The sequence below is a fragment of the Emydura macquarii genome, unplaced genomic scaffold (genome assembly GCF_026122565.2).
Source record: "Emydura macquarii macquarii isolate MOO-44397 ecotype Brisbane River unplaced genomic scaffold, CSIRO-AGI_Emac_v2 contig_3113, whole genome shotgun sequence".
NCBI lineage: Eukaryota > Metazoa > Chordata > Testudines > Chelidae > Emydura > Emydura macquarii.
In genome coordinates, this window is record NW_027133250.1 from 1,270,838 (window position 1) to 1,295,978 (window position 25,141).

Below are 25,141 nucleotides of genomic sequence, written 5' to 3' on the forward strand. Positions count from 1 at the left end.
AGAGGAGCCACGCGTGTCCCGGCGCGACTCGACTCTTCACGTTCCCGGATCCAGGCTTAGGCTAGCGTCGGCCTGAGCGTCCGCAGCGCCCGTGATGTGGAGCAGTCACGGTCACGGTCACGGTCACGGTGAGGGGCTGGCGGGAGACAGAGCAGTGGGGGGAGGGGTTGGGGTGATTATGAGGTGGGGGCAGGAGTGATGCGGGGAGGAGTGGGGGGGAGTGAGGTGGTGAGGTGAGGTGGTGGTGGAGGGAGTAAGGTGGCGGATGGGGCTGAGGGGGTGAGGTGAGGAGGGGTGATGAGGGGAGGGGTGGTGAAATGGGGGGAAAGGGTGATGGGGGAGGGGTGGTGAAATGGGGGGAAGGGGTGATGAGGGGAGGGGTGGTGAGGTAGCGGGAGGCAGGCATTGGGTCCCTCTGATGTGGTCCTGGGGCTGGTGGGGTGGGGGTATGTCTCTCCGAGCCTAGGCCGCCGACCCCTTGGCTCTGCCCCTCTCCAGGACGACCTGCTGCCCCATGCGCTCAGCGTTCAGGTGCCTTCTCTGAACTTTGGCGGAGTTTGGACTTGGGAGCAGGTTAAAAATCGGGGCAGCCGTGGGGGCGGGAGGCTAGTTTCTTCCTGTCTCTCCTGATGGGACTCTCCGCGCAGTGCAGAGGCCCGTGGGATTCGTGGCTGTGGAGCAGGGTTATTGGCAGTGGTGCCAGCTCTCACTGTTTTATCACAAGCCTAATAATATTTGGAGCTATTTTAAAGCGGCACCTTCTGGAGTCATGTGAATGTGTGAGGATCTCAGCTTTCCATGTAGAAAGGGTAAGCTTCTAGCTGACATGGTTGCTGGAAAACACCTGAAATTATGACTCCAAAAGTTCAAAAATTGTAAATATAAAGAACTCCAAATTTACTATCTTTCTCTAATTTTAAGCCAATTGTATGATTTTTTTGGGATGTAACTTGTATTTTTTTTGAACATTTGGGGTTGGCAGTACTGGGTTAGTAACCCTGATTCTTTCCCTTCTCTCCCTAGGTGACTTTGACAGTGGCTATGGCGGGGCTGCAATTAGTGGAGGATACACCCAGTCCCCAGGGGGGTTTGGCTCTCCTACAGCTACCCAGGGAGAAAAGAAACAGGTATCTTCTGTATTGCTTCCTACTCCAGATAAGAGGCTTGGGTGTGAGAGAATGTGAGAGCTCAGCTTAGCCACAGGTGCTTGGTCATACTGGGGAGGTGTGCTTGGGAGCTTGTCTCTCTATATTCCTGTCATGAGAAGGATTATTTATACCTCCCCAGCACAGAACAAATTGTACCGAGTTGAGGACAAACTTCCGAATATAACATTGAATTGGGAAGCAGCAATGGGAGGAGTACAGTGGCCTAGGAGCTAGGCTCTGATCTTGGTGCTGCCACTGCTTTGTGTTGTGAGCTTGGGAAAGTAACTTATACTCTACTTTGGTTTCCCCTCTCAGAATATAGATATTTACCTTGCTCACAGGATGTTATGGCTTAATTAAACTTTGCATCTGTGCTACAGCAGCAACCATGATTTTATGACTACTGATCTGGTTATACCAAACATAGCTGAGCTGTGTCAACTCTGCAATTCTTTCCCACAATAACAAAAGAATAATATACTCCTTTGTCTCAATACCTACCATGCTGCCTTACTGTGTTTGTATCAGGGAAAACTGGGAGCGCTATCCCATATGTTCTCAGCAGGGGATAATGGAGTATGAAGGATATGCACCTGGACAAATACCAACAATGTATAGGGAAAGCTGGAAGGAAGGAAGGAAGAAAGAAAGAAAGAAGACAGGCCAACCTTGTTACACAAATGTAGTTAGGTTGTCCCTTCTACATAGTACAAAACAAACCCAGTGTTATAACTTGGTTGAGGAAGATGACTCTGCCAGCCTATGCCACTAGCAAGGACAGTGCATGGTTAACTGCTGTGATTCCTAAGAGTATCAGTTGTGAGTGAACTCAAACTATGGTTAGAGCTGCCTGTGGCACTAACTGGTCACATACTCAGTTAAAAATTATAATGCTGACATGGCCTCAATGTTTGTAAATCCCTTTGGACATGCGAAGCAATGCGAAACTGTTGCCAAAAAAAAAAAAAGAAAATGCAATTTTAGGTTGCATTAACAGGCATGGCATGCAAGTCATAGGAAGTAGTATTGCTATACTCAGCGCTGGTTAGGCCTCAGCTGGAGTAGTGTGTCCAGTTTTGGTCACCAATGTATAGAAAGTATGTAGAGAAACTGGAAAGGATCCAGAGATGAGGGACAAGAATGATCAAAGGGATGGAATGCAAGCCATATGAGCAAAGGCTAAAGGAACTGGGTATGTTTAGTTTGGAAAAGAGGTGATTGAGGGAGGCCATGATAGCAATCTTCAAATACTTGAAAGACTGCCATAAAAAAGATGGAGAAAAGTTGTTCTCTCTTGCCACAAAGGGCAGGACAAGAGGCAGTGGGTTCAAACTACAGCATAGCATATTTAGATTAAATCTCAGGAAAAAAATTTTAACTATAAGAACAGTAGGACAATGAAATAGACTGCCCCGGGAGGTTGTAGAAGCTTCTTCACAGGAGGCTTTCAAAAGAAGACTGGATATCATCTATCAGTCTTGTATAGTTAAGACACAACAAATCCGGCATCTTGGCGGGAGCTATACTCACTATTTAACCCTTGCAGTCTCTTCTGTGATCTAAAGGGCTTTGCTGAGAATTAACTAGAACAGTGTTACTGGTTTGTGCTGACTTCATGGGGAACATACAAAGGTTATGGAAACACAGTGTTACTCTTCTGTTAAAAATGCTTTCAGTATGTAATTTTAGACTGTTACAAGTGTACTTAGTTATATGATTTTTCCACAATTTGTAAATTTCTAGTCTGGTTTTCCTTTTCAAAGATCAAAAGGTGAAATTTTCAGCCTTCTTTAAATTCCCTTTTGCAGAGATCCCGATCTCAGAATATTGTGCCATGTACAGTGTCTCAGCTACTTGCTGCTGAGCAGACTCATGAGACATTCAGGATCCGAGAAATAGAGATCTCACAGGTAAGTGAAAAAGGCTGCTGAGTAGGCATCTGTTGTGCACATGGGTGGGAGGGATGGTGGTGGTGTGTGTTAAATCTCAGCCCCGGTCTACACTTACCTGGCGATTTAGCGGAAGTGGACGGGAATTACGCAAGCTACGCAGTGTAGCTTGCTTAACTCCTGTCGACTGCTGTGCTTCCCTTCTGCGTGGCATCTTCACTGTACTGTGCTGACAGGAACCGCGTTCCCATTGACACAGCGCTATGCCACTTGAGGGGGTAGTTTATGAGCGTCGACTTCTGGATCAATTGAGCGGGTCTACACTGACCACTCAGTCGATCCAGGTAGGTCGATCTGACGGTGGTGACTTTGCCGCTTAAACATACCCTTAAACTTCCTTGGTCCTGAGTTTTTCACAGGTAATCTGATCTCACTTTCTCTTCCAATGCAGGTTATCATCATGGGGATAATTAGACAGGCAGAGAAAGCACCAACAAACATCCTCTACAAAGTAGATGATATGACTGCAGCCCCAATGGATGTCAGACAGTGGGTTGATACTGATGTAAGCATCATGTGGGAATTAGGTTTGAGACAATAAGTATGAATTCTGATATTTTCTGTCCAGGAAAGATGGAGGAAATAGTAGTTACCTTGTAAACTAAGACCATAGTATAGCTGACCAGCAGGACTAGAGACTGATGTCACAAGTTTAAACTCAATTAAATATCTCACTGAACTGTTTGTTCTTTTCAGTTTAAAAAAAAAGGGCCAGATTCACATAGGTACTTAGGCACTCTAGTCCATCATTGAGGTGCCAATGACATTCTCAAAACCATTGTCCAGCTGCTGCCTAACCCATTAGGTGCTTATGTTTCCACCGGTAAGCATGTTCAAAGCCACGCAGTCCTGACCCCACCCCACACCTAATGAGGCGGTTGGAGCCATTGTTCAAGCCAAAGCTCCAGAAGGATTCTCAAATTAGGCTTTCTTGCTACCTATCTTGTTAGAGGAGCCCAGTTTGGTAGGTGTGCTCAGAGCATGTCTAACCCTCACAAAAGACGGGGGGCAAGCAAGTGAAGAATGTTCTAGGTTCGGGTGTGTGGCTGTCTGTCCCAGAATACACAGTAGTTATGTCACTCACCTAGGGTGTGGGAGATACAAGTTTGAATCCCCACTTTGCCTGAATTGAATCAGGGAATTGACCCTGACTCTCCCACTAGTGGATATAACTGGGAGGGTGTTGTGTCTCTGGTTTTTCATGAGAGGGCTGACCTGACTTGGGGCCTAACTCCAAGAGAGGGCTCATGGCTGAGAATCCTGAGTGCTTCCCTCTGGCCTGTCACTCAGGTGCCTAAGGCCCAGATCCAAGGGAGATAGGCACCTGATTACATTTGAGGATCTGGGCCATAAGCCCTGCTTCTTTCCTTTTTGTATTTCACTCTTGGCTGACTTATGCAGCTCCCTGCTCAGCTTGCTGGCTTCTAAGAATCCTTTTCTTAGGTGTGTACAAGATGCGAGATGCCTGGATGTCTAACTTGGGGTTGAGAATTCCACTAAATAGCAGGGCATCTAGGAGTTGGGCAATTCCTTTGTGAATCAAGTCCCAAATGCCTGACCTCATCCCAGATATTTTGAGGTACTTCAAAGGAAGTATTACTAAGAACGGGTCTATTATTAAGCACTGGAAAATTCTCCTTTACCTATTCTGTTATGGAGTCTGCTTTCCCTGTCTGCATGCACTTATGGCATGTAAGCTGTTTGTGTTCTGAGAAGTATCCTCAGTGGATAATTTGGCGGTATCAAAAGAGACATTATCAGTGCTTTACCTGACCGATGTAAACCTAGAAGCATCACTCTCACAGGGATCCTTCGTGTTCCTAAGGAATTATTCTCATGTGTTACACTCCTTACATCATAGCAAATGTCCTTCAGGATGTTGATGATGGGGCAAGATTCTTAAAGAATATTATTCCTTAACCAAACTGAGGAAGTCAATGTTGAATACCATGAGCATGTCTTCCTCTTCTCCTTTTTAAAAAATAAAAGCACTCCCAGTGTCTCTGGGGACTAAGAATGATTACCTACTGATGTCATGCATGGCTGTGCTCAGGCAAGCCTAAAACATGTAGACTGATGAGCTACTTGTCTTATTCTCACATACACTAAGCTTATCATTTGAAGAGATGGAATCCCTCTTGATACAGAAATAATTTCGTCTCTAGTTTCCTTAGACTCTCCCACACTGATGCAGTAATGCAGACTGGCATTGACTGATACTTCGGGGAGAAGTTACAACGTACAACTAAAGGCAGTAGCCAAGCCGGGGTGGGCAAGTTTGAGCCAGTTAGATGCTGTAAAGTTGAAGTGCAGTCAGCAGAATACGTTAAAAGGAGGGTTTGTGTCTACCCCAGGGTAGTTTACGTGGCTATAAAATTGCATCTTCATGTACAAAATATTTTTTCTCTCCTGCTGTTGTATGAAGACCCTGGCAAATGGGCCAAAGTGACTCTATGATGGATATGGTGTAACTGACTAAACAAAGTGCTGTGAAATGCACAGTGTAAACACACAGAAATAGAGAAGCATGTTTCTCCTACTGTTTCAGCTACAGTGATCATTAGGGTTATTTGTGACAACAGTAGGTAAAACACTTCCAAACAGGAATGTGTGGCTTTTTAAAAGATGGGGATTTCTTTTTAAGTAACTTGATATTGCTAATGATTGAGGAAGGAACTACAAGGACCAAGACAATCTCTTCTCTCTCTCTCCCGTCCCGCCCCCCCCCCCCCCCTTTTCAGGAGGCTGGGAGTGAGACTGTTGTGCCCCCTGGAACTTACGTGAAAGTGGCTGGTCATCTTCGGTCATTCCAGGTAGAATCCTGTTCTTTACTTGTATGACTACTTCTAAATAGCAAGGCTAGAGTGATTGCTGAAGGCTTGGTGTTCTTATGAAGTGGGTTCCTATATGTTGCTTCTAACAGAGCTTGCTTAGGGATTCTATTGTTAGAGCTCTGCTTTTAAAGGGGCACTGGTACACAGAACTTTCCAGGGTTCTTTCTCTGCTGTAGACAGCCACTGCCACCTTGTCTAAACAGTGCTGTTGGGGAGGTCTGGTGGTAGTATATCTTTGAGATAAATTACTCCCATGAAGGTCTGTCACATTCATATAATGTGAATCTGATCCTGGAGAAGTTTCAGATTAGGGCTAACTTCAATAGCTTTGACACTAATTCTATGGAAAAAAGCATTGCTCCATCACTGTCTCTGCTCTTTAGGGCTATGATTGCAATGTGTTTTTGCAAATGTATTTGTTTGTGGTGTTATAATATCCCAAATGATTTTTTTCTTCTCCAAAAGAATAAGAAGAGCCTGGTAGCATTTAAGATCACACCTCTGGAAGATATGAATGAGTTCACCACACACATACTGGAAATCGTCAATGCACATATGATCCTCAGAAAAAGTCTCATGGTATGTCTTTGTCTATCCTGACTCTGCTCCAGCCCATACACAGAACAGTGTTCCAGACTGTCTCCATAAGAGGTTTTTGGACAAAGTGATATTTAACGTGGCAGAAAAGATAACTTTCGGAAGCAGGAGGTTGCAGTGATTGTGATGCAGTCATCCTGGCTTCCCCACTGTGGTACAACCAACCCCCAGTAGTCTCTGGGATCACTCTGTGTCTTATGACTGGTCCTGAAGTAGCTTGTAACCCCAGCTGTTTTATTGGGTATATTCTGTCATTTTAGGCACCATCAAAAATGCCTCAGTCTCTTGGCTCCTTTGGGATGGGTGGTATGGCAAGCTATGGAGGAAGCAGTAGCATGCCAGTGAATGGACTTACGGCACATCAGAGTCAGGTATGTGTGAACAGTAATCTGCCACTACAGTCATGCCCTGGTCAGAATGCATGGCCACTCAGTGGTGCTGAATGCAACGTGATACAGGACAGATCAAAGTTTAGTTACTACATAAAGATCATCTTTCTTCAACCCTTCCATTGACTGGTGCGAGTTCAGCTGTAGCCTAAAGGTAGTAAGTAGTGCTAAACTTATGGCAGACTCATGGGCTGCAACTAGAAATGGAATTCTGCTCTCTTTGTAGAAGGAATTTGTCAACCTCCAGTACTAGGAAAAGTTGCAAGCATTCTGCAAATGGAAGGAATAAATTTATGTTCAGTAATAGCAACATGCCCGGAGTGGAGACAATGCTATCTGAAGTTTATTTTACCTAAGTCTCTGGGAACATAGAATGTGACAGTCTGCTGTGCTCCTGAATGTTCTGCTAACCATGTCTATAACTTCTTGCCTTGTCAGGTGTTAAATTTAATTAAAAGCTGCTCTGATCCAGAAGGCATGAGCCTTAAGGAGCTGAAATCCCAACTGCATAACATCAATATGTCAACAATCAAGTAAGTATATAGAGACAACGGATGTTCTGGAAACCAAAACTGTCCTCCCTGGACCTACTTTGTAGTACCTGACAAATGGGGAGTGAGCTCAAGAAATGCACTGGCTCACTGTAGCATGCTGGAGTGCTAGAACTCCAGATATTGCCTCGCTTAACTTAATTGATAAACAATAGTGAATGTTAGGGCAAAAATTCCATTAATTCTAGGTCAGGCATCTTTTTCTTCAGCATATCTGTGTAGCAATGCACCATTAAATCTGTTGCTAAGGTGCTGGTGGGATACTCACTCTCATCCATTATTTACAATGGAGGTTAATTTGAAAAGACTTCTCTGAAACAGAAGTGCTCTGTAAGCAGGTAGCAGTCACAGAATGACTTCATCTGAGGATTTAACAGGCTTACAGGTGAATTCTAGCGATCTTGCTAAAAACACAACTTATCTAGGAAGATTCTCAAAAAAGAATGAGTCTGTCCCAGATAGACCAGCACTGTATTTATTTGATATCCTGAAATGTTTACTTCTGTGCATCTCCTGACTCCTCTGCCATAGTGATATTGCTCACCTTGCCCTTCCCTCCTTCAACATTAACGTAGAGCAAGAGTCATTATCTTCCCACACTTCCTTTTCACACTGACCAGTTTCTCGTTCTTGATGTCAGCCCAGATCTAAACATTTCTTAAAACCAGCAAAATCAGCTGCGTAGTTGGAGTTGAGTGGGTATCTGTTTGTAATAATACTGTTTTTACATTTGCGTAAGTTACTTGTGACTAAAAGTAGTATGGACAATATGTCTGTTTCTGTTGCATATCTGAATTTGAAGTCTGTCTTGCGTACCCTGGTTATCCAGCAGAATTCAGTGGGGTGGCCTTTTTTTTATTCCTTCCTGACAGTCTCTTAACCACTCCTCCCCTAATCCAGCCTCTTGAGGGTTGGGAAAATGTTGGGGCTCAGCTTGTCATTTTAGATCTTGCCATTTTCTATATCCCATCTCACTTCGTAACACAGCCATAGCTACTTCCTAGTTGGACAGTGTTGAGTGGTGATGTTTTCCCCTCATAGCTGGCAGAGGCTGGAAGCCATTGGGTGTGGTTTGCCCTTGTGGCTTGCCCTTGGGAGGGGGATGTGTATGCACCCTTCAGTGGCTTGCTTTCCCTTTGATACATTGGCTTTTTGTGGAGGAAGGGCCTCTGAAGCATTTGCATGGAAGGCTGGAGTACAGCAGTGGGGATAGTTTGAGGACATGCACCCAAGAAAGAAACTGTCATTAATGAAAGTTATGATTGTTTTTCCTTCCTCAGGCAAGCGGTTGAATTTCTTAGCAGTGAGGGACACATCTATTCCACTGTGGATGATGATCACTATAAATCTACAGATGCTGAATAAAGATGCTTCTGAAAGTTTCTCTATTTCGCTGGGTTTGGTTCCAAGCAAGCACCAATCCATGCTGTATTTACAGTACTATGTGTACACATCTTAAAGTAGCTCTACCAAGCTTTGCTCTGCAGAAAATGATCTCGGCTACTTACATCCCTTGAAAGCCACAGTTACTCTGTGAGTGTCCAGCGTTCTCAAACCAAGGGTTGCAAAGTAAATGTACACTATTCCCCTAACCAGACTCCAATAATATAATGAGACAGTGACTAAAGCGTGACTAGGTGTTCAGGGGAGAAATGACCTCTGTATGAAGAACTGAAAGCTTCAGAGACTTCATCCGTCTAGTGTCCACATCATATAGCACCACTACAAAGGGGAGGAAAGAGTGGGTCTGCCCAGCCTTGTCACCGGCAGATTTTGTTCTGAAATGGCTTCTCAACTTGGCCAGCATTCAGCCTGTTTAGTTCATAGAGGCAGGGTATCCTTAGAGAGAGAGAGCCTGCCCATGTACAGTGCTCAAGAATACTCTACTTTCTGTACTACTTACATCTGGTTTTGTATTAAGGATGATCCTGGTAATTAAACATTTGATATTTCAATAAAGCTTTTTAATTTGGGATGGGAGAGTTTTTTCACAGGCAGAAAAGCTTCCACCTTGATGGAATTTACCCCTGGCATATTCCCTGAACAGAATAAACACGGATCCCACTGCAATGGAAAATGCATGAGACCTTTGGAGTAAACTTCTTTAAAGCGTTAAGCTTTAACAAAAAATGTTAACACGGTAGAAAGTTAAAAAACTGAATGTAACACTAAACAGACTTGTAGAGCAGATCACTGCACTCCAGGATTTTTGTCTTTATTAAAAAGGAAGACAACTTCAAAAGTCTCAACTCCGCTGATGATCCAGGTGGAGCTCGCTAGACTTTTCATCAGGTGGGACATTTTTTCCTCTTTAAAAAAAAATAATTTTCTACTTTTAATTTTTTTTAAAGGTTGCAAAGTAAAGCACTGGTATTAGGCAATGCCAGAATTAAGGTTGCCTATATAAAGTTCACTTCAGCCCCTTGTGCTGATGTATCACCATAATTATTTATAGGACTACTTTGTGGTTTTTTCCACAGGTTCTTTGCTTCATTCAGTGGATGATGCTCACTGCATGGGTACCTAGTCAATATTTTTTATCTTCATTTGGAGTGGGACCTCATGCTTATTTACTGCACACTATACAAACCCTGCATAGAAAAATAAATTTTCCTCTGAGCATTTTTTATGGCATTCATTACTGTAACACCTGCGTGGTACAGATTACTGAGTGTTGAATAACTTATCTTCAGAGCAGGAATGGTGGCACAGTTTAAGTCCAAAAAGGTGCCCAACTTTGGATGTCTAAGGCCTGCCTGATTTTTATTCTGAGTACTTATATGTTCACAGCTCCCGTTGACGTCAATAGTGCTGGGCAGAGCCCTGATGTATCTCATGTTGGGCACTCACAACATGAAAATACACTGTTAGTGACCTCTGGGAGAAGTTTGGTTTAAGTGACTTGCCCAGGATCAAGGAGGAACTATGTGGCGGAGACAGGGATGGAATCCAGTTTTACAAAGCAGCATTCAACTGCTTTACCCATGAATCCCCAGCCTCATTTGCTGCTACATGCCTTCCACCTTCTGCAACAAACAAGGCAGCATCCTACAGACAATAGCTTCCTTTACTACACAGCCCTGATTGTGTGTCTGAGCAACATCTAGCCTGTGCACTGAATGAGGCGGGTCATTTTTTTTTTAATGGCGTGTGTTTATGTAATTGCAGACTAACACGAGGTAAGCTCACTGGGTGGCCAGAAGGCAACCTTAAATCTGGCACTTCTAAATGTCAAGTGCTTCACTTTGCAACCTTCATGTTTTCTGTGTAGTCTTTTTGTAGCGAAATGTGAGGAAGGTTTTACTGCTCTTTGGCACTGCCGCAGCTGCCTGGTTTTGGGAGCTGGAGCTAGATTCTTGTTCACACAGCAGCAGAACTGGCTTTGCACTCTAGTGTTTTCAGCTTCTGCCCTCAGTTACACCTGTGCAAGCCAGTGCTGGCAATGTTCTGTTCAGGTTCCCAGAGCTGTAGTCAAGGGCATCACTGAGGACCAGTGATGTACAGGTATAACAGGCAGCTTTTGGGGTATGGAGTCTAGTGATGCACAGGGCCAGAAGCACTGTAACTTGACTTCCATCTCGCTATTCTGCAATACAACCCCATGGCGCTGTCTCAGCCTTGGGCAGCCGACAGGCTCACGGGGCTCGGCGTGTGGGGCTAAAAATTGGGCCTTGATCTGGAGCCCAGGCTCTGAGACCCTCTGCCCCATCAATACAGACATAGCCCCAGACGCCAGGGTGTGTGCGCAGATTAGGGAGGAAAAAATCTTGGGCTGGCAAATTAAGCAGACTTGCTGGGGAGTAGATAAATGTGGAGCTCCACAAAGCCGTTGTTCCAGAGTCCCATTGCAGAGTATAGTCCTCCTTTTGGCTGGATGAATAGCAAAAAGGCTTTGCTTTCAGTCAGGTGGAGGGCTTCAGTTTCAGCTATCTTTAGATTCCTACCTCCACCTGTTTCTCAAAGGAGTCAGCAAGTGTCTGCCAGCCCTGCTTCTAACCAAGCCGGTCAGCCCTGCGTTGTGCCCAGATTTTAGGGGGTTTGGAAGGATTGGGAAGTGCTCTTCTGAATTGCATGATGCTACTGTTGAAGAGCCTCATTGTTTACACCATTAAAATTAAAGCCATCCAATTCTCTTCCCTCTCCCTTGATGCCCTTTGTGACTGAGATGCATTTTGTTGCAGAGAATCTTGATCCAGAAGCTTCAAGCTATTTTTTCAAACTTTAAATAAAACGGGGAGGGCAGTATTGTGACACTTTTATTGTCTTTTTTGCCAACTTATAAACGGGAGCCAAAGGCAAAGGGTTCAGCAGGGTCATTTACCAGCATCACAAAGGAAGAAAGCAACAGGCTTGCTCTCATGCATGAGGCACCCTGTGAGCCGAAGGACAGGTGACATTTTAGCAGTTGTCTCCAGCTGTGAGCAAAGATGTAGCTGTAACCTCTGGGTGTCTAAAAACGGTTGAGACGAATCACTCAGAGTATCGGGTGGAGGGGAGATTCACAGCTGCAGCTTTCCACGGTGTTCTCAAAATGAGACATGAATTCAGCGGGAGCTGCAGAATGTCTGTTTCGTTCCAGCCCTCGACGTGTTTCTCCATAGGACGTTGGTGTTTGGTTGTGTCCTCAGAGAGCCAGTTACGAAATGTGAGTAATTTGTGTGGGATCCCAGCTGTAGCCATCACTGCACTGTACAAAATATGCTAAACAAACCCGAACTAACTACGGTTCACTCCATGCTGGCAGCTACAATATCTACACAGGAGGAGACATTTCCAAACCTGGGTGCCTAAAGTTAGGTTCCACCTAAACAAAAACAGTTTGATTTTCAGTAGGGCCAAGTCCCCACAAGTCCCACTGCCGGGAGCTGCTCAGTGCCTTCCACAATGCAGCTTCTGTTGGTCTAACTTTAGGTGCAGGTTTTAAAGCTTTGGCCTGTGTCAGTGACACAAGCCCAGAACAGCATGCAGCTGCTGCTCTTTGTTATCCCTGCAGTGAGGGTGAACGATCACTCAAGCACGGCCTTGCATGCAGGGGAGGCTCCAGGGGTGATGCATTTCCAGCCCTGTTCTTAGCGCTCTGCATTAAAGGGATTCAGATCAAGTATAAATGTAGAAAGAGCTCTAGCACCAGAAGATACAGTGCTGTATACAGGTTTAGCCGGGGAGTAAGAACATGATGAATCCCCTTTTGGCGGCTACTAAAGCTGTACATAATGTTCCCAGAATATATTATCTCGGGTCACTTCTGAAATGGCTGGAGCAGATACGTTTGGTGCCGGAGAGCAAGGTGCTGTGAGGACCCCAGCTGGCACGTTGATGCAGGACCATCTTTGCTCTGCTCAGCTCAAGAAAGTAGATTTCAGCAGTTCAGAGGAACTGAATCCATGCAACTGAAGGGAGACTCCCTGAATACTGGGACTCTGGGCCTGCTACGGGAATTATGGAGAGGCTGCATTTATTAACCCTCCTATCGGTCCTGGTGGACCAGTGTAAACCAGCGGTTCCAAACTACACCGCTAAGGACAGCACTGACTTAGCTTACCACAGGATCGATAACAGCTGCTCTCTGCTTTGGTATGTAGAGGACAGGTCTCCAAATGTGTGGGCTTGTTTGCGTCACAATGGAGCAGTGGCTGCTGGGACCAAGCTGTCTCGTCAGGCTGTCCCTCTCTCTCAAAGACGAGGGCAGTTGGAGGCTACTTCCTAGGACTCAGAGCTACCTTTAGCCTTTACAAATGCTCATCTCTGAATTGAAGAACTGGAAGTGGTTTTGGAGTAGGCCGGCTTCTTGTCATGTCCTGTCCTGTGGGCTGGAGTCCTAGTAGTGAAGAACAGCCTCCTTCATTTTATGAATTGTTTTTATAAGGTCTTCATCAACGAATTCATAGTCGTGATCAGAGTCATTCGGGTCTGGAAGGAAAAGGAAAGAGAGAGCCATACAGGTGTTGAGACAGCATTTGGGATGCCCTGGATGGCTCCATGTGCTAAGACACTAGGGAGATGCAGGCTATAGAGACCCGCTAGAGAGGCAGATTCTTGGTTTCTCCTCCTCCTCCCACCGCCAGTGCTGAGAGGTAGCGAGTGACACGTTTATCTGAGCGCCACGGGAGCAAAGCCCAGGAGCAAGAGCTGAAAAAGCAATGGGCAATGGCATGTATTGCTAAGAACGCAGGAAGCGTTGTTCTCAGCCAGACCAATGACCCATCCAGACTGGGGTCCTGCTTCTCTGGGTGGCCAGTATCTAGTGCTTTGAGGGGGATGATCAACAAACCTGTTCAGTGAGCCTAGAGCCAGTTGTGGGGTGCTGTCAGTGGGAGGCACAGCCCTTCCTGCCAGCCCCCTGCAGAGATCGATTCACACCCTCAAGCATGAGATTTCTTTCCACAATCCTAGTCTACTTCTCTTTATCGGCACTGGCATGAGGTTTACCCCATGGAGTGTGTGCTCCCTGAGTTAACAAGAGAGCCTGATTTCTTCTTACATTGTATTTAAAAAAAAATTTAAATGTGAAATTTGCAAAATCGAGCACTCAAAAATTAGGAAACAGCAGAATTAAAGTTGCCTGTACAACCTCAATGAGGTGAGAGGTGGGTCTCATTTCTGTTTTACACATGGGGACCAGAGAAACAGAGAGATTAAAGTCAAAATTATCACGTCCACTAATTTTGGGTGCCCAATTTGAGATGCCTAGGTCTTGATTTCATAGAGTACTTATATGCATTTTATAGTACTGTATATAGTCCAGCACAGATCCCATTGACACTAGAGAAGATGAAAAACGTCCTGCTGAAAATGGTATTTTGTGAAAAAAAATACGGTATCTTCCCAAGAAAAATTTAATTTTTGTCAAAAATTTTCAGTAGGAAACTTCCAAACAAAAATTGTAATTTAATTGCTTTTCAAATGAACATTTTCATTTTTGAAATTTTTTTGACACCAGTTTTTTCCCCTTTATAATCACTGAATACAGTAGAATGAATAAAGTCTAGATTTTTTTTTCTTCCTTTTTCTCCTGTGTAAGTTGTCAAATATTCTCCAGCTTTAGAAAAGTTACCAAGGGACAAAAGGAGAAATGAAACGGTCACTCTGTTACTTGGCAATTTTTCCAAAGTTGAAGATTTGAAACACTACAGAATGGAAAAAAGAAAGAAAGAAAAAGGATGTATTCTTGACAGCAAGTTAAAGAAGTTTGGGCTAGATCATGGGTCTCAACGGGTTTGATGTCTAGCTGGCAGCCGGTCACAAGTGGAGTGCCCCAGGGGTCGATGCTGGGGCCGGTTTTGTTCAATATCTTCATTAATGATCTGGAGGATGGGGTAGATTGCACCTTCAGCAGGTTTGCAGATCACGCTAAGCTGGGGGCAGTGGTAGATACCCTGGAGAGTAGGGACAGGATACAGAGTGACCTAGACAAATTAGAGGATTGGGCCACATGAAATCTGATGAGGTTCAACAAGCACAAGTGCAGAGTCCTGCACTTAGGACGGAAGAATCCCATGCACAGCTACAGACTGGGGACCGACGAGCTAGGCAGCAATTCTACAGAAAAGGACCTGGGGGTTACAGCTGATAAGAAGCTGGATATGAGTCAGCAGTGTGCCCTCGTTGCCAACTCTAATAGCAGATTGGGCTGCATTAGTAGGAGCAATGCCAGCAGATCGAGGGAAGTGATTATTCCTCTCTATTCGGCACTGGTGAGGACACAATTGAAGTAGTGTGTCCAGTTTTGGGCTCCCCACTACAGGAAGGATGTGGACAACTTAAAGAGAGTCCAGCAGAGGGCAATACAAATTATTAGGGGGCTGGAGCACATGACTTATGAGAGAAGCTGAGGGAACTGGGTTTATTTAGTCTGCAGAAGAGAAGAGTGAGGGGGGATTTGATAGCAGCCTTCAACTATCTGCAGGTGAGTTCCAGGGAGGATGGAGCTAGGCTGTTCTCAATGGTAGTAGATGACAGAACAAAGAGCAATGGTCTCAAGCTGCAGTGGGGGCAGAGGGCGGGGGGCAGAGGGGGAATCTAGGTTGGATATTAGGAAAACTTTTTCACTTGGAGGGTGGTGAAGCACTGGAATGGGTTACCTGGGGAGGTGGTGGAATCTCCATCCTTAGAGGTTTTGTAGGCCTGGCTTGACAAAGCCCTGGCCTGGATGATTTAGTTGGGGTTGGTCCTGCTTTGAGCAGGTGGTTGGACTAGATACCTCCTGAGGTCCCTTCCAACCCTAATATTCTATGATTCTATTTACGTGGGGAAAACCCTGAACCACATTCATTTTGTTGCACATAGTGGCAAAAAGGGGGCGAAAAGGGGAAAACTAAAGTCTGCACATTCAAATTTTTTGGTAAAACAATTTAACGAAAAATTTTACAAACAGTGCACAATCGGCCCATCTGAAGCCTTTGAAACAGGAAGAAATTTCAAACAGCCCAATGGTTTGCAAAGTGGTTTTCCCATTTCTTGGTCAAATCTAATCCCTACGCATGCCGATAGGAGCCGGAGCGCTGATGCTGCGGAAGCAGGGGACCCCCCCAAATAATGAACTTCCTGGCCCTAAAGTAATCGAGTCCTCCTAGAACCCCCTCTCCAGCTCCTGGTGCCTGGGTCTCACTGCAGGAAGCAAGACATTTATTTCCCACTCGCCTCTTTAGAGTTGTGTCCAGTCTGGGTGTGAATGAGGGCACAGTGTCACAGCCCAGTGCTTACACCGTCAGGAAAGTTGCCAATCTAAGTTTTCCCTGAGCATCATCACGTTATTCCTAATAATTTTGCCACCGTGCAGCACACTGCATTTCCGTCTCATCCTTTGCACTGCAGCAGCACGGCTATGGGACACTCTCACCTTGGGCCTCTGGGAGGCATTGGGGGGGCTTGGGTGCCTTCTGCGAGCCAGTCTGATGTGGCGCGTACTCATTCGGGATGCTGCGGACAATTGGGGGACTCCTCATATGCCGAGGCTTTGGGGCCAGCGTCAGAGACTCCTCGGACGGGCACTTCGCCTTGGCCAGAGGACGCAGTGGCTAATGGGAAAAAGAATAAGATGGGTTTAAAAAAAAAAAAGAAGGCTGTGGCTCAGTGTGCTGAAGCTACTGGTAGCAGGGTGGGTGGCCACAAAGCACGGGATCGTGGCCAAGAAACTCCAGTCCCAAGTGCAGACCAGAGAGCTCGGGTGCAGGATTTCTGCTAGCGTTTCTGCAGGGAAGCGGGGTTATCAGCAAGGATCCACCCTTCTTCCCAGCTCCGCCTGCACTCTGCTGCAGTACAGAAGCTCCTCTGCCCCACAACGGGCGATAGGCAACAAACGCATCACACACACGCACACAGGCACACTCTTGTGTAGGAAGGATGAGATCGGTACCTCTGGTTTCTCAGCTGTGGCTAGCTGGGTGCCTGCTGCATCCCTGACGTCCCTTCTCTTGGGGGGCCGCGGGGGTGGCTCTGCATTGCTTGGCATCAGCATGCGCAAATGGTAATAGAAGGCGTCCGTCAGCTCCTCGACCTTTGACCTGTCTGTCAGGGGTGTCTGCTGCGGCGCAGGCTCCTCGGTGAAGAACAGGGACAGGTCCAGCCACTGAGGCGGGATCGCGAAGCTCTCGGCTGGCTCCTCGCACAAGCTGATCTCTAAGAAGGGCTCAGAGATTTGTGCCTCCAGCCGCAGAGCAGAGAAGGAGCCCAGGATGTCATTGGCAAGAGAAGGGTCCTTGGTGGCCACCTTGACCTCACAGGGCAGCTGAAACTGCTCCACGATCTGGGTAAGGCTGTATCTCCTGCTGTCGCTGACCTCTTCCACAAAGCCACCTTCCAGGTGCAGGGGCAGCAGGAGCTGCTCGTTCTCCTCGTCCTCGCCATTGCTCCGGTTGCACAGCAGGACGTCGATGGACCTGTGCTCCGCCTGCCTGTGGACCTGGGTCTTGGCCAGGTGCAACACCTCCAGCCGGTCCCCCACGCAGAGAGATGGCAGATCCTCCTCACTGTTCTCACAGTCTTTAGTCACCACCACATGCAGGCCCTTCCCCGTCCCCAGACTTCCTGCCAGGTCAAAGACTGTGGGGAACTCCCGCGGGCGTCTGCGAAACCTGCCCTCGTAGGTGCTGGAGAGCAGGAAGTGCCGGGAGCCCCTCTTGCTTTTGCTGGACGAGGCAAGGATCCTCCAGGCACAGGACTTGCCATGGATCTGGATCTTCTGCCACTTCTGCAGGCGGGGAATCCAGTCGTTCTCAAAGATGGGTGGGTGCTCGGGCCCCTCCAGGATCTCAGCCTGTGTGAGGAAAGGCCCCTCCAGCCCCAGCACCTCGCTCAGCATCAGCGGCTTGATGAAATGGACGTGCTGAGACACCGCCGTGACATCCTCCACGTCCACTTCCAGGGTGGAGGGGATTCTCACCACCTCCTTCCGCACTGCAGGGGGGAGACGGGCGTCAGGGGGAGCCAGCAGTCCCGACCCAGAGGCGGGCACAGCCGCCAGTGGCCGGGGGTTTCTCTCCCTGGCAGGGAGAGCCGTGTGTGCGCGGCTGCTCTTGTCCCGGCTGAGATGGCTGCACTCAGCATGACAGCTGCCATCCTGGCTGACGTGCTGGGGACTGACTAAGGGCCACCCGGGGTTGAATGCATGAGCCGCTAATGTGGGGCTGGAGCAGACCCCTGTCCTCTGTGGCTCGGGACGGAGGGGGCCTGTAACACACTGATCAGGAGGCTGATAAACACAGGGTCAGTGGTTTGCCCCCACTGGGGCAGGGCTTGTGTGTGTCTATCTGCCTGGCCAATACGGACGTGGAGAAATGTGCTAGGTCCCTGCTCCCCAGCTGCAGGCTCAGTGCCGTGGGACTGCCGCAGCCAGCTTGCGCCACGTGGGGGGACCGGCCCAGCACGCAGCCAGCCTAGGACTGGGGGAGCACAAGGCAGGGCTCTGGGTGGAAGGTAGTGGTGCTCTTCCAAGCTCCATCACAAACTAAGCCCCAGCCACCATCTGAGTCACCAGAATGAATCGCTGCTCACACAAGATCGTGCAGCTGCTCAGTCGTGTGGTCACTAAGCACCCTGGGGCTGGCTCCTTGGCCGAGGGAGAACGGGTGGTGCCACCCCTGGGAGCTGTCACTCAGTGAATCATGCAGCTCTGCAGCCTGCCCCTGCTCGCTCCGGTGTAGCTGGGACAGTGACATGCGTACGCTGCCGGGCACATCACTGGGCACTAACCCCCCCCCCCCCCTGAGTGAACATCACCCCCCACACTGGGCAGCCCTGCTTGTCACCCCCGCACTGGGCAGCCCTGCTTGTCACCCCCGCACTGGGCAGCCCTGCTTGTCACCCCCGCACTGGGCTGTAGCTATTAGGATTGCAAAGCCGAGCACAGAAATGTGAGCCAAGTGTAACTAATGCAGAGCCAAGTCTGAGAAAAGAGCTTGAAGAGGGGTGAAAAACCCCACCCAGCTCAGTGAGCGGTTACCACAGCTGCCCAGTGATGGTTATTTAAGCTGTGGAACTCATTGTCCAAAGAAGTTGCTGAGGAGAAGAATTGAACAAGATTCAAAGAGGGGTTGGATAGCTACGTGGAGATCTAGAATATCCCCGTATCGCAGGACTAACAAACGTTTTGGGATATTAGCACAATACAGGGATATACTGAACTGGGATATTAAACCTTGTGCTTCAGGGCTTAAGCCAATCTCTAACTAGCAGAGACCATGTGAGACCTGTGAGGAGAGGCGGAGATGCTACCGCTTTGGGCGACTGTGGGGTTCTTATGTCTTCCTTCAAAGCATCTGGTGCTGGCCACTGTTGGAGCTGGACTCTCAGGCTGATGTTAGGTTCCTCAGATGGGAGGAAGAATTTAATCAGAAAAATGTGACTGATAATTGGAAATTGTTTGAGAACACGTTTCTAGATGTCCAAAAAGCCAGAATCTCACCATTGAGGAAGAAGGCCATATTGGTTAAAAAAACAACCTGGTTTAAAGTGGAAGTGAAGGCGATTATACATTATATATATATCTATATATATATAGATATATATAGATATATATAGATATATAGATAAAAAAATGGAAGAAAGGGGAAGTTGATAGTAATGCATATAAATCAGAAGCTAGGAACTGTAGAAAATTGATAAAGGAAGCAAAGTGACACAAGGCGAAATCTAGGGTCAGCAGAGTTAAGAACAATAAGAGGGAGGGATTTTTAAAGCATATTAAAAACAAAAAGAATGCTAATAATGGTGTTGATTCATCACTAGATGGTAACGGTAGAATTATCAATAATATTGCAAAAAAAGCAGAAGTGTCCAATAAATATTTGTGTTCTGTATTTAGGAAAAATATAGATGATGCAGACATATCATATGATGATACTGATAATATTCTTTCCATTCCACTACTATCTCAGAAGGATGTTAATAGCAGCTACTAACGTTAGACATTTTTAAATCAGCAGATCCAGATAACTTGCATCCAAGAATTTTAAAAGAGCTGGCTGAGGAGCTTGCCGTATGATTAATGTTGATTTTTCAATAAGTCTTGTAGCAACGGGAAAGTTCCAGAAGACTGGAAGGAAGCTAATGTGCCAATATTTGAAAAGGGTAACTGGGATGACCTGGGTACCTATAGGCCTGTTAATCTGACATTGATCCTGGACAAGATAATCGAGTGGCTGATATAGAACTTGGTTCATAAAGAATTAAAGGAGGGTAATAGAATCAATGCCAATCAATATGGGTTTATGGAAAATAGATCCTGTCAAGATAACTTTATATCTTTTTTGATGAGATTACAAGTATTGAAGTAATACACTTAGACTTCTGTAAGACATTTGACTTGATACCATACACAATTTTGATTATAAAACTAGAAAGATATAAAATTAACATGGCACACATTAAATGGATTAAAAGAAACTGATAAGTCTTAAAATGTAATTGTAAACAGGGAATTGTCATCAAATGGTGCATTTCTAGTGGGGTCCCAGGCAGATTGGTTCTTGGCCCTATACTATTAATATTTTTATCAATGACCAGGAATAAAATATAAAATCACTGGTAAAGTTTGCAGATGGAAGAAAAATTGGGCGAGTGGTAAATAACGAAGAGGCCAGGTCACTGATACAGACTGATCTGCATCGCTTCGTAAGCTGGGTGCAAGCAAACAATGTGTGTTTTAATATGGCTAAATGTGAATGTCTACATCTAGGAACAAAGAATATTGGCCGTACTTACAGGCTGAGGGACTCTATTCTGGGAAGCTGGGACTTTGACAAAAATGTGGGGGCTGTGGTGGATAATCAGCAGAACATGGCTTCCAGTGAGATATTGTGGCCAAAAGAGCTAATGCATAAACAAGGGAATCTCATGGAGGAGCAGAGAGTTTGTTTTACCTCTGTATCTGGCACTGGTGCAATGCTGCTGGACTCCTGTATCCAGGACTGGTGTCCACAATTCAAGAAAGATGGTGATAGATGAGAAGGGGTTCCGAGAAAAGCCATGAGTATGATGCAAAGATTAGAAAACCTGCCTTACAGTGATAGACTCAAGGAGCTCGATCTATTTAGCTTCACAAAGAGAAGGTTAAGGGGTGACTTGATGACAGTCTGTAAGTACCTGTCCTGGGGAAAGAATAGTTAACAGTGGGTTCGTCAGTCTAGCAGAGAAAGGTATAACACGATCCAATGGATGGACGTTGAAGCTAGACAAATTCAGAGTGGAAATAAGGTGTAAATGTTTAACAGTGAGAGTAGTCAACCACTGGAAGAGTTTACCACGGGTCATGGAGGCTTCTCCATCACGGACAATTTGTAAATCGAGATTGGAGGTTTTTCTAAAAGCTCTGCTCTAGGAATTATTTCGGGGAATTCGTCTGGCCTGTGCGATACAGGTCAGACCAGGTGATCACAATGATCCTTCCTGGCCTTGGAATGTAGGAAACCTGTGACCCCAGGTTCCCATGAAAATGTCAGCGTTGGAACCATTCATTGCTCATGTGAGAACGGAGAGTGGGGGGCATAGGCCTGTACAATTCACTGTGACAGCGCAGTTTGATGCCTTATATGGGGGGTGCTTGGGCGACACCATGACTTATCGCCCCTCCCAATCAAGAAGGGGCTGAGTCCATATTTTGAAGACCTGCACAATTCACTATGAGCAGCATCCCATTTTGGTGACCCACATAGTGGGGCTTATTTTGTGGGTGGAGCGTGGAAAAGTTACTGCCACCTTTGTTATCCAGTCTGGCCCACGGGTTTAGATTGTCTGCTCTGGATTATTTTGGGTTCTTAATCGCTTCATTAATGGGTTATATAACGCCTATGTTAATTGCAATGAAAGGGAAGTTCTCCCCCCACAAACTCATAGCAACAGACACACTGCGATGGGCACACACTAGGGTGACCACCTTTGTTGGATGGGAAAAAAACCACAAGCAAAATAAGCGGTAATGCTTTACTTTAAGGCCAGTTTAGGGAAACCCCATTTCCCGTAGCACAGCATGGCTTTTTCTCCCAGGTGTACAATGCAAATAGCAGAAGCTTCACTGTCAAGTTTGAAATGTACTAATGAGCAGTTTTAAGACATTTCAAGGCAGCTTAAAAAAAGGGATGGGTGGTCACCCTAGCGCACACAGACTCCAGGACACACCTCCCCCCACACACACCGCGCCGGAAGAGCTGCACGCAGCCCCCAGCCCCCCACTCACTGTGCATGATGGCCTGCACTTCGTAGACAGGGCAGAGGAGCAGTGAGCGCTCGCCAAAGGCAGAGCATTTCAGGCGCTGGCGCTTCAGGCCTTCTGACTGCAGCACCTGGCTCAGCGTGTAGTGCTGCTGCCCGCCACACTCGTAGAACTGGCCCTGCAGGGAGAAGGGGATGCAGAGCGACTGCTGCCCGTCCTGGCCTGTGGTCGTGCAGCTGGCAAACTTCTGGCCTTGGTGCTTGGTCACCGAGAGCAGGGAAATGGGCTGGCCCTTGGGAACGACCTGCCCGTCCACGGTCAGGTCAGCTGCTGAGGTGAAGGAGAAGGGCACGTCCTGTAGCTCTGCTGGCCTGTTGCTGGTCAACACCTTCAGGCTCGTGCGTGGCAGCTTTTCTCGGCTGGGCTGGAAATGTCCTGCAGGGAGGGCCAGAGGAAACTCACCATTGGGGGGCAGGGTTGGCACCTCTGAGGTACACAAAACCAGGCTGTCTGGGCTGCTCCTGAGCCCGTAACACTGGCCAGCTGGCCATGTCCACTGAGCGCCAGCAGACCGCCCAGGACAGTTCCCGCAACAAAGGGCCGGTCTTGGGGAAACCTGGCCAGGCGGCAACCTGGGAGTGAGGTGCTTTGATGGCGCCTGTCTGTGCGACATGCCTGCTCCAGGCACAAACCAGCTGCCCCACCCCGCCGCCCACCCCACAAGGCTTAGCCGCACCCGCCTCAGCTCAGCATGGGGACCTGGCCTGGAGATGGTGAGCCTGTGTGCGCGTGGCTGGGGGCGGGGCAGGACGGGTGGGGTGTGTGGCCTGCGTGTGGTGCCAGGGTGTGTGTTTGTGGGGGGCAGGCTGTGTTTGTGTGTACGTGGCTGGGGAGCAGGGGGGGTGAAGCCGGGATGTCATGGCGGGCTGTGGCCTGTCTGGATTGGTGGCGTGGGGATGGTGAGTGGGGTGGTTGGGGTGGTTATGGCCTGTAGGTAGTGGTGCGGGGTGTGTATGTGTGAAGGGGCTGGTTTGTGCGTGGGGGGCATGGGTGTGTCTGTGTGCGGTGGGCGGGTGCCTACCTCCCTTAGGCCAGGTGGGTGTGGAGTGCGGGGGGAGGGGCCCAGCTTTACCTGGGAAGTCCAGTGGCAGCTCCATTGTTTGCCCAGTCTCTGGGTCCTCACAGATGACCTTCTGCAGGCAGAGGTTGATAACTTTCACCAGGTCCCCCGTTGACAAGCAGCACTCTGTGCCGCTGATCTCATACACCGACCCTGCGCGGGGAAGACGGGGCTGGTTTTAGCCTTTCTGCACCCCCAGTCAGTCGGCCATCGCTGCCGTGGCTCGGCTCAGCCCTGCAATGGAACCTCTCTGCCCCTCACTCACCGCGCTCTGTAGACGGGCCATAGCTGGAGAGGCAGGGTGGCCTAGTGGTGATGGCTGCTCTGCTACAGACGTCCTGCGGCTGCGTGGCCCTGGGCAAATCAGAGGGGCCCAGATCCTCCAAGGTGTTCGGGTGTCTAACACCCATCGATTGCACTGGGAATTGGGTGCCTAATTGCCTCGGAGGTTCTGCAGCTCAGTCTGGCTGGACCTCAGGTGCCCCTGAGCACAATGGGGTACGGGCTCGGCCCGGCCCCACAGGGGTGTGGAGACAAATACAGCAAAGCTGGGAGGTGCCCAGCTGTGACAGAGCTGCCCAGAGCCTGCTGGCCAGCCAGACGTCACCCGTGGAGAAGAGCCATCAGGCCGATGGGGGTAGTGGCTGCCCTGGCCGATGCAGTCCAGGAGAGGGAGCCTGCCTCTCCGGCCAGCAGCAGGACGAGCAGGGCTGGGGGTGAGCTGAATTGGGGTGCGGAGCAAGGGGCACAAGCTCTCCCTGCTGTGCAGCTGTGACCTCGGCACCCTTCCCCTTCCTGAACAGGGACGTGACGCTGCAGCCGCGGCTGCCTCAAGGTCTGTAGCCATTGGGGAGATGCTGCACTTCCGGAGGGAAAGAAACGGGCGGCTGGGAGATCGCCCTGCGGAGGGACAGCAAAACCCTGGGAACACCAGGCCCAGACCTTCTGGAGCGCAGGGCTTGATGGTCTCCACTGGAAACGATGCTGGCTCCAGGGACTCGGGTACCAGCCTGATCCGGCCTGGACACCAACCAGGCCCCAGGATGGAAGCCACCTGCCGGGGTGGGGGGCAGCAGTTGCTTCTGCTGGAGGCAGGGGAGAGGAAGGGGCCAAAGTATCTGATTGGTGGAGACGCCTGGGCTGCCCCTATCGTTAACCTGCAAGGCGAAGACTGGGCTGGCATAGCCCAGAGGAGAGCGGTTGAGTGGCGGACAGGCTGGCATTGCAAGGGAGCTAACACCGAGCCACCATGGGCAAGGCTGCCTCCTGCTACAGGCCGGGGGTAGCACGGTGACTCCGGGGCCTGGGTCTGCGGGAACCGTTACACCGCGCCCTGCCCCGACGCACAGGCTGCCTCTCCAGGTGCTCCTCCCTCGGGCCGTGAAGCGTAACGCGTGGGCCCTAGCAGGGGCTATTTTAAAGCTTATAGGAAACGACTGACTTATTTTTTTTATGCTGATTCATTTCTAGTCCTGATGCAGAGACCCAGAGACTAGCCACCCCTACGCAGAGACGAGCGGTCTGCTTCCGCAAGCCTGTCTAGGAGGGATCCAGCAGACAGGCTCTCAGCACCAGAGCTGGGCACAGCCTGTCAGAGCCCCTCATCCATCCCCTGGGACAAGCTCTCCAGCTGGAGCCAGGACCGGGGAGATCCCCGAGTGCCTTCCCACTGCAAGGGGAGAGGGGAGAGCAGGGCCCCCTGGTCCCAAGCAACCTGGGGTTTGCTTCCACTGAGGCTGGCGCTGGTTCCTCTTTCCTAGAACTTGCTTCAGGGGCCGAAATGTTTGAAAAGCTCCTCAGGGGAAGATACATTCTGACAAATTTCACCAAAGACGTAACTGGCTCGTCTAACCGGCCGCACCAGTAACAGACGCTGCATTAACGACTAACTCTCCAAATAAGGAAC

General features: G+C 48.3%; 2 protein-coding genes across 4 annotated transcripts in view; one reads left to right on the forward strand and one right to left on the reverse strand.

The window, feature by feature from the left end:
- On the forward strand, positions 1–9,441 carry RPA2 (replication protein A2). Of its 3 annotated transcripts, none has more exons than XM_067530750.1 (9): positions 1–122; positions 1,024–1,127; positions 2,957–3,058; positions 3,489–3,602; positions 5,839–5,910; positions 6,397–6,510; positions 6,789–6,899; positions 7,356–7,450; positions 8,749–9,441. In XM_067530750.1, the coding sequence occupies exons 1-9, from the start codon at positions 95–97 to the stop codon at positions 8,831–8,833; spliced, it is 825 nt and encodes a 274-aa protein (XP_067386851.1). In that variant the 5' UTR covers positions 1–94; the 3' UTR covers positions 8,834–9,441. The 3 variants fall into 3 exon arrangements, with proteins under 3 accessions (XP_067386851.1, XP_067386852.1, XP_067386850.1); XM_067530751.1 differs by having other exon boundaries at positions 2–116; XM_067530749.1 differs by having other exon boundaries at positions 10–128.
- A 1,567-nt stretch (positions 9,442–11,008) lies between these two features.
- Positions 11,009–25,141, reverse strand: part of THEMIS2 (thymocyte selection associated family member 2) — a 30,259-nt gene continuing 16,126 nt past the window's right edge. The window contains exons 2-6 of the mRNA XM_067530748.1: positions 23,248–23,388; positions 22,140–22,550; positions 16,824–17,863; positions 16,308–16,485; positions 11,009–13,378 (exon numbers count right to left, since the gene is read on the reverse strand). Of these exons, the coding sequence (XP_067386849.1) occupies positions 13,287–13,378; positions 16,308–16,485; positions 16,824–17,863; positions 22,140–22,550; positions 23,248–23,388 (1,862 nt within the window). The 3' untranslated portion in view covers positions 11,009–13,286. The remainder of the gene's footprint in view (positions 13,379–16,307; positions 16,486–16,823; positions 17,864–22,139; positions 22,551–23,247; positions 23,389–25,141) is intronic.